We start from the raw sequence: 9,867 nt of genomic DNA on the forward strand, positions 1-9,867 counted from the left end.
CTGGTTCTTGCGTAGTGGGCAACGAGGATCAACAACAGGAATATATTTAGTGTTCATTTCTCCAACTGGTTGACACCCATAAATAAATTTTCAGAGGAAATAAGTATTTTTTATGGAAAATTTAACTTCTAGAAATGTGTCCATTGAAAATTAGGAGCGCCATCTCAAATTTGTTGGAAATTACTGTCGGATAATTATCTTCGTTACTGATTCTGCAATAATACAACTCGTGTATTATCCACCGATCCATTACAACTCTTTGTCACACGGCTTTTATCTATGTATCACGTTTCGTAATATCAACAACGAAACAAGAAAAGAACGAAAGAAAAAGATGATCAATCACAAACTTAAACAATCTTACTTGGGGTGTATTGAGGCGAGTAATCTCTTTGCTTAATACATTTTATGCCCTGTATAAAATGTTGTTACAGGTTTAGCGGCATATGTCCCCAACATTCAACAATACCTCGATGTTTTTCGCAGCACTTCGATAACACCGAACAGCGAACGCGAATAAATGTAGCAAAACCTCTTCTTTAACTCTTGAAAACACATGCAAACTCTTAAATTTCTAGTATTACTTTTTTATGACTCTATAAAAAAAAACACATCTTTACAATAGAGAATGTGTGGGGTTTATATAGGTCTAAAAGTAACTCTTGGTGAAATCCTTTCATTAAAAGTCACGTCCCTTGGAATAAGACACTATATTTTGAAAAGTCACAAGTGAGTGGACATACTGATTCAAATTTCTATTCAAAATTTCCAACAATTACCTATACCATCAACAACTCTGTAAAAACTTTTAGCAATACATAATTGTGAGTAGCTTTCCAGACCTATCTATCTTCACCTTTAGTTGGTATTTTTTTCTTACACATTTCATCATCAGTAAAATTATCAAAAAGAACATTTCAACACCGCAAAGTTCCAAGTATTAGTATTGAAATTAACAAAGTTGATCCACAATTTTTTCATATTGTGAGACATAAACCTAGAAGACAGGGGATGGTTTATAGTCCAATTCCCATAATGTCTTTCCAGATGGAAATGCTTTTCGCATTTCCCACCTCCTATCAATAGAGGTCTTTAATAATATTTAGAGCATCCACAGTCACGACCAAATTTAGAGACTAAAACCAAATTTGGTCCAAAAGTGAGGCGTAATGGAACGGAGTAAAGCTAAATTTGGTATGATTTTCTAGGGTTTGAGACTAAATTTAGTCGCCGTCCCAGACTATAACTAAATTTAATGGGACGTAGGTATAGTAAGCGTTCTATGTTAGGCGTGGATATAATGAGCGTATAGGATTAAACGTAAGTATAGTGTGCATTTGAGTGCAGAGCGCTAACACAAACAACGTCTCAGTGGGACGTTAAAACAAAGTCCGCCAACCTTAATGTTCACAAAATGTGCGCCCCACTTTGAGCGTGAATAATACTCCCGCCTCATGTTTGTTTGTTCATGAGACTCTCAATACATCCGTCTCACAGTTGAACTCACACTTTGTTTTTTGATTGTGTCAACGCCTCACTCTAGCGATGATAATACTTACGTCCCATTTCGGGCGTGAATAATACTTGCGCCCCATATATGCGTGCACAATAACTACGCCTAACCTTCATACGTTCACTATAACTCCGTTCACTATCAGACGTTCACTATAACTACGCCAGACTAAATTTTAGTCTTTTACCGTTGCGCTTCACCTTCAAATAAGCCAAATAAATTTAGCATTTGGTCTGCCTTTTAGTATTTAGTCACGTCCATGGTTGTGGTTGCTCTTACGCCTCTTCTAGTACCATTCCACACCCATGAACCATGTGTATTAACATGGTGGAGGGATCTATTGTGATCAAGAAAGTACTTATGACTGACAATTTTGACCCAAGGAACTTCAGGTTCAATGAGCATTCTTCAAGCTAACTTAGAAAGAAGAGCTTTATTTAGCTCACCAGTTTTCTTAATATTCAATCCTCTTAAAGCTTTAGCCTTGGAATGATAAGGATCAAATATAGCAAATATATACGTTATTTATTGTTAACCAAGAAATACAGGTATCGCAATTATATCGGCACGTACATAGGGTTAGGGAAAATTTAGGTACAAACGATCTGGACCCATAAATGTTCTTAGTTAACATATATACATGTAGCTCTTTTGATGACCAAACTACTCATCAGAAGGACTACTTACTGTGTACTTTGATGGTTACAGCTTGGATGATATGGCAAGATAGATGTTCTTCGGTTTTTCAGAATACTAAGCCTAATGGAATCCATACTATTGAAAGAATTAAATTGTTAGTTAATCAGTGTTGTCTTGTTGTTTCTAACTATAAATCTAAATGACCGAATGCTTCAACAGTCTAATAATTGGGTTTCTCCTACAACTAATTGTTTGAAATTAAATTTAGATACTTCTTTAAAAAGGAAACTGGTACAACAGGTATTGGACTAATAATTAGTGATTTTACAAGATTGTTATGGAGCCAAAAGACAATACTTTGATGGAGGTTTGAATGCTTAACATAAGGTTGAGTAGCTGGAATGTAAGGCATGGAAGCAGTAGCAAGGGATGTCACAAAGAATTATGAGCAAGTTGTTTTTGAACTTTTAATAAAGTTTGTCAATAAAACGTCTCCATGTATTCATTGGACAAACCAGTCTTTCATTAGACATCAAGTTTTTATTACTGAGTAAACCGCAATAGTCTTATCGATCAGTACCTTGAATTAAGAATGGTTGTGCATACTGTATTTCCAAAAAAGCAAAAAAAAAAAAAAAAAAGGTCGTGCTAGTTTTCAGTTTGGTGATAATTTTCCTCCTGATATAAAACTATTGAATCAGTAAGGAAAAACAATGTGTAAGCAATTAATTATCTCAATAAAATTACTTTTTGAATCAAAATATATATATATATATACATGATGGCTGTAACATCCCACTTATGTGGGTTGTGCAAGGTTGGCAAGCCGGCATAAAGATCGGCCAGTATCATGAGAGTTCCCGCTCTAGCGCACCCTGACTTGCTCGGGGAAAAAGGTTTGGATTTCGTATTTGGCAGTACCAAAGGTGGAGGTTTATTCTCCGTTGTTAGTGCCTAAGTTCTCGGAGTCGGAGGCTAGATTTCCTCTTGCGTGCACTTATTGGCCACTCATATATTATCTCAGCAAATGGTCAACAAGAAGAAATCGTAAGTTGTGGTCACGAAACTTTTGTCTCCTGTTATAAGACCCTTAATTGCTCTCAAAACGCGAGTAGTCATTTATATGTCAGTGAGCGACAAAACTGAATCAACACAAAACTTGACTGGAAGAGATGGCGTAAGACCAAGGTAAGACCATCCTCATCGAAGAAGTTCATGGGGGTTGGCCGCTAATGCAGCACTTCTCACACGCTTCCAATTTCAGACCCTTGTGTACTCAACCACACAAAGACTTAACGCGTGACTATATACGTGTAGACCAAAATGAAGCAAGATGCCTGAGAAGAAGGGCAGAATGAGGACCATATAACCCCATCGAAGGCATTTTCCTCAGATTGCTAGTTGAAGGTTGCAGATTTTTCTAGATAAAAAATAACAGTTGACTGGAAATCAACTAACATCATTTTCTTTGTCTTTCTTTTTATTTTCTCAATCATTTTTTTTCTTGGAACCGACTGAAGTCATCTGGCTTATCTGGAACTGACACAATGTGTTTGTTTTTTTGAATCAGACCTGACTCAAAAATATACGAGATAATGGCTTGGTCCAATAAATCTGGGGATTTTATTCACTTACTCAAACAGATCTGAATAATTAGATCTGAATCAGGAAACGAGTCAGATCAGACCTAAACTAAAAAACAAACGGCCTGACATCTAATTCACGTCAAGTCACGTCCATATCGCGAGTTAGATGCAACCAAATATGATCCAAGTCTGCTTCCCAATAAAACAAAACAAGGTTTTATTATAAAACCCTTCTCCCTAGCTAGTTAATCATCAGCCAATAACTAAAACTCCTCTTCTTCAAAAATGTCCCAACGAGCAAAACTTTCAAGTGATACTTTACTGTTGTTATTACTGTTGTTTTCATCTTACAGTTTCTTTCGTTTTGCATATGGTTCTTCTCTTTCTTCAACTGATAAGAAGCAACAGTTACAAGAAGTAGATGCTCTTTTGAAATGGAAATCAAGCCTTGTGAAGCAAACTCATTCTCTCCTTCCAACTTGGAAGATAAATTCTACTGCGAGCACGACGACTCCATGCAGGTGGTATGGAATCACTTGTAACAAAGACGGAGGCGTCACCGAATTGAAGATAACAGGTTTGGGTTTACAAGGTACGCTGCATGGTTTTAACTTCTCATCTTTCACCAATTTCGTTAGCCTTAACTTGAGCTACAATACACTCTTCGGTACCATCCCGTCCCAAATCAACAATATTCCAAAACTCACCTCCCTTGATCTTTCTGTCAATGAATTTTCTGGACTTATTCCACCAGAAATAGGCGCTCTCACAAGTCTGCATAAGTTACATCTCTCTAAAAATCAAATTAGTGGTTCACTGCCTATTTGTATATGCAATCTGACTAAGTTGACTAGTTTATCAGTTTATGAAAATCAAGTCTCGGGAGCTATTCCACAAGATATCGGAAGGCTAATTTTTCTTACCTTCTTAGCTTTGTCCGGCAACAAGCTCACTGGTTCAATCCCCACTTCTTTAACAAATTCGACGAGATTGGACGCTCTTTATCTGCATGATAACCAACTTTCTGACATCATTCCTCGAGATATAGGAATGCTAAGCTCTCTTACACTCTTATCAATTCATAATAACAATATGAGTGGGTCAATCCCTGTTTCTTTAACCAATTTGACTCGCTTGAACACTCTTACCCTATATCATAACCAACTTTCTGGAATAATTCCCCAAGATATTGGGAAACTACACTCTCTTACAGGCTTTGATTTGTCAGAGAACAAGATCACTGGTTTGATTCCTACTTCAGTATGCAATTTAACCAACCTGGCCTATTTATCATTTTTTAAAAATGGGCTTTCAGACATCATACCTCGAGAAATTGGTGGGCTAAGGTCTCTTACTGTGTTTTCTTTGTACAGTAACAATCTCATAGGTTCAATCCCTGCTTCTCTAACCAATTTGACTATCCTAGACACTCTTTCCTTATGGGATAACCAACTTTCTTGCATCATCCCTCAAGATATAGGAAGGCTTCGCTCTCTTACAATCTTTGATTTGTCGACAAATAATTTCACTGGTCCAATCCCTATTTCTATATGTCACTTGGCCAACCTCACACTTTTATCAGTTTTTCGGAATCAACTTACTGGTGTCATCCCTCAAGATATTGGAAAGCTAAGGTCTTTAGATACCTTATATATGTCTGTAAACAAACTCACTGGTTCAATACCTGCATCAGTGGGTAATTTGAGAAATTTAACTCTTTTATCTCTTTTTACAAATGAGTTAAATGGTTCATTACCGATAGGAATAAACAATCTAACGCTGCTGAATGAACTGAGTTTGGGCGATAACAAGTTCTCTGGTTATTTACCCCAAAATGTTTGTCAAAGCGGAATTCTTGAGCAATTTGTAGTAAATGATAACCATTTCACGGGTCCTATACCAAGAAGTCTTAGAAGTTGCACCAGTCTTAGGCATCTAGATCTTACATCTAATGAACTGGTAGATGATGTAACGGAGGCATTTCACGTGTATCCGCATCTATATAGGCTCGGTGTGGGTAACAATATGTTGTATGGTGAACTTTCAAAAGACTGGGGGAAATGTCAAAATTTGACAGCCATTTCTTTCGCAGGCAACAAAATCACTGGTAAAATACCATCAGAAATGGGAAACTTGATGATTTTAAGTCAACTTTATCTTTTTTCAAATAACTTAGTAGGAGAAATTCCTAAGGAGTTGTTGAAATTATCTTCATTGATTGAGTTAGATTTGAGTAATAATCAACTTTCCGGTAGGTTATCTTCCACAGTTGGAATGTTATCCAACCTGCAATTACTCGATTTATCCAGAAATAAACTCATCGGATCAATACCCAAACAACTAGGGCAGTGCTCAAGGTTATTATCTTTGAATTTGAGCTCAAACAATTTTAGTGAGAGCATCCCACCTTACATCGGAAACTTGGATTCGTTACAGATTTTATTAGATCTTAGTTACAATGAGTTGAGTGGAGAGATTCCATCAGCTCTGGGAAAACTAAGCAAACTGATAAAACTCAATTTATCCCATAACAAGCTTTCCGGCTCAATTCCATCCTTATTTGATCAAATGCTTAGTTTGAACATTATCGATATTTCGTTCAATGAGTTGAGTGGTCCTATTCCAAATATCAAGGCTTTTGAGGATGCTCCAATTGATTCATTGAGGAACAACAAAGAGTATGTGGTAATAACTCTCGAGTTTTAAAACCATGTAATTCCTCGGTTGTTACTGGAAGAAAGAGGCCAAAACATAGTAAACTTGTGCTAATAATCCTTCTTCCTTTGTTTGGTACGTTGTTTCTTTTATTCGTACTCCTCGCCATCTTGTTCCGCCTTCGAAAAAAAATCGGTAAGAAATGCTGCGCCGACAGATCAAGATAGAGGTACCGGTACCCAAAGAAATTTATTTTCCATTTGGAATTACGACGGTAAAATAGTTTTCGAGCATATAATAGAAGCGACCGAGAATTTTGATGCAAAATACTGCAGGCGGGAGGATATGGGAGCGTTTACAAAGCAGAGTTGTCAACTGGTCAGGTTGTTGCTGTCAAGAAACTTCACTCGTCAGATGAAGAATCTGAGATATCTGATCTCAAGTCATTCGAAAGTGAAGTCCATGCATTGACAGAAATCCGACATCGGAACATTGTGAAACTTTTCGGTTTCTGTTCTAATCTTCAAAGGAGATTTTCATTTTTGGTTTATGAGTTCGTGGAAAGAGGAAGTTTGAAAAATGTTTTATGCAATGGGGAACAAGCAGTGGAGTTCGATTGGATAAAGAGGGTGGGATTTATCAAGGGAACAGCTAGTGCACTTGCTTACATGCACCATGATTGCATTCCAGCAATAATTCACAGGGATATATCTAGCAATAATATTTTGTTGGATGCTGAATATGAAGCTCGAGTTTCTGATTTTGGTACGGCCAGGATTTTGAAGCCAGATTCATCAAATTGGACTTCACTTGCAGGAACCTACGGATATGTTGCTCCAGGTATACAATCCAGATGAAACTTTTATAATTTATTACCTTTTTTTTCCTAGAGTCAATAAGTAATATTCACATCAATTATAATGATGTTTGCAGAGCTTGCCTATACAATGAAGGTGACCGAGAAATGTGATGTTTATAGTTTTGGGGTGATCATATTAGAAGTACTTATGGGAACACATCCGTCTGAATTGATCACGTTGCTCTCGCAAATTTTCTTTCATCTCCATCATTGAGTAATATGGGGCAAAACATAAGATTGAGAGACATCTTGGACCCATGCCTTGGAGCACCATCAGATATTCTGAAGAAAGAAATAATGTACATCGTGAAGGTTGGATTCTCATGCTTACGAGGTGATCCAAGTACTCGGCCAACTATGCAAGAAGTAGCAGTAGAGCTATCATTGTCGTCTGCTCAGAGCAGGGCAAGTTTAGAGAAGCCTTTTGAAATGCTTACATTAGGAGACATTTTGTTGTCATAAAAATTTGTGTAACCCAGTCATCTTCTTATTTTCTTTTCGTTTTGTTGTCATAATAAATTATTCAGTTATGAGCTTCTTTTTTTTCCTTGACTTGTCCTAGGAATACTCTTTTGATATTATTGGCTGCCGGTACAATACCCCTCAATCGTAGAGTTACATAGACAATCTGCACAACTGAATTATCTCGTAGCAAATCTCACAGATATTTTAACATAGTAATCACTTTTGTGTTTATCACATCAAGAAATCATAGCCATTTAGAATGCTTATTGTACTTCAGTACTCAACAGTTTGCTTACCTCAACATGTATGTGCCCACATCTTGTATCCATCTCGTGTATTTGGAGTGTAAAGTAAAATATCTGTTACAAACAGGCATAACCTCCGACATATCCTACCCGTCCTAACTTTATGTTGCATCCGTTTTCCTTAGAGTAAATAGTTACAGCAATAGAAAAATGGATGTTGTGGCCATAGAAAGATTGGATCCATAACAAGCAAAGCAGATACAGAAAGTAAAGACCTGGTACACAGACTTTTCTGTATATTTTAGGGGTTATAAACAACGATATACCAATTGGTGATGCAAGGTAGAGTCATGAAAATGTCTATCACCAAAAGTTGGGACCATCTTTGGGTAAAGGTGTTTCTCATTATACTCAAAACAGAATTAGTAATCCAAGATTTCCTGGAACGATGACTAGAAAAGGAGCTTCGCTTAAAACAAGTACACATCATGAAATTGATCCTCCAATCAACTCGCCAAGATTTTTTTTTTTTTTTTGATGTTTCAGCTTTGTGGTGATTATTCTATCATTGGGGCTTCAGGACCCACCCGTATCCTATACATGTCTGGTAGAGATCTAGACCTTTTAACACTGGAGAAAGCTTAAACACAAGGAAAAGAACCAGATAAACCCTTTGAGTTGGGGGTTAGCCACCGGCTTTGAGAAGAAAACTAAATAAACTGAATTGTTATATTGATTTATGATAAAAATAAACAACTTATGGCCATGCTATTTATAGCATCAAAGCCTTGGTAAACAAGCAAAGTCTATAATAAGAATTCTATTCAAACTAGGAAACTAAACTAAGCTTAATTAAAGAGAACTAAGTAAACTAAATAAGAAAAAAGGTACACAAGTAGTGTTGGTGTCGTAACATCCCACCCTGCTGGAAAAATGCCTTGTCCTCAAGCCTTAAATTTTGGCTCATCAAAACGCCATTGATATTTTCCGCGTTCCATAAACCAGTTGGAAACAATCTGAACTTCCACTTCAAGTATGTGGAATCCTCCTGAGAATTGAAATTGCCCAAGCCACACTATCCGCACCACTGAGATCTGTAAAGCATAATTTTTATTTCCATTTCAAAAATTCCACCCACAACAGCAAATATTTAGCTTGGTATTCGGTTGTAACAGCACTATGGAACTGACTATCAAAATTTGGTACCAGTTTTTTCTTTTCTTGAACATTTCTTGCATTCCCAAAGTTGGTTAGGAGGGTATGAAATTTCCAGTCCAAGTAGAGTACTAATTTCCAGTCGAAAACATCACTAGACTCTGCACCCGCTAACGAAGGTGACTGCCATAATCTTGGTAAGCTTGACATGTGCAAGGAAATCAATTCCAGTATAAATACTTCCAATTAAGTGAGTGCCAAGGCGGCTTCCACAACTGGTCTGCAACTATGTGCCACATCCTCAAAGTCAGGGAACCAAATAAAACAACACTGCCGCTTACGTTTATGCAGGAAACAAGTGAGCCTACATTTTCCAAACTAGAAGCATGATACTCCCATTCAAAAACTTTCTGATGTTTTAAGAAAAGAATAGTAGAAAGACTATCTTGTAAGTCAGCCTCTATTTTCGAGAAAAATTATTGAATCCAACCTTGCCGCGATCAAATAACAAAAAGCACATCTTATGTGGCAGTTTGTGGTGGTCAACGGTTGATGCCATATTATTGAATGTCGCTTGAAATACTTCAGAATCTTCTATCCACACAAAAGTGAATTCATGCGGAACCACGCTGGTCTTGTTAATGGCCAACACCAACGGCAATCTGATCTTGTAAAGCATGCGAGCGACATATAGCATATTACTCATAAATATAACTTGGCTTGATGAAAGAGATATATCAACTTCATAAA

The 9,867-nt window shown here is 37.0% G+C and overlaps 1 protein-coding gene across 1 annotated transcript; it reads left to right on the plus strand.

Annotated features, from left to right (window-relative positions):
• The first annotated feature begins 3,275 nt into the window (after nucleotides 1–3,275).
• Nucleotides 3,276–7,799, plus strand: LOC113327979 (probable leucine-rich repeat receptor-like protein kinase At1g35710). Its single transcript, XM_026575082.1, has 4 exons — nucleotides 3,276–3,340; nucleotides 4,092–6,423; nucleotides 6,729–7,233; nucleotides 7,327–7,799. The coding sequence occupies exons 1-4, from the start codon at nucleotides 3,276–3,278 to the stop codon at nucleotides 7,464–7,466; spliced, it is 3,042 nt and encodes a 1,013-aa protein (XP_026430867.1). The 3' UTR covers nucleotides 7,467–7,799.
• Nucleotides 7,800–9,867: the final 2,068 nt, after the last annotated feature.

Source organism: Papaver somniferum, unplaced genomic scaffold (genome assembly GCF_003573695.1).
Source record: "Papaver somniferum cultivar HN1 unplaced genomic scaffold, ASM357369v1 unplaced-scaffold_107, whole genome shotgun sequence".
NCBI classification, from domain to species: domain Eukaryota; kingdom Viridiplantae; phylum Streptophyta; class Magnoliopsida; order Ranunculales; family Papaveraceae; genus Papaver; species Papaver somniferum.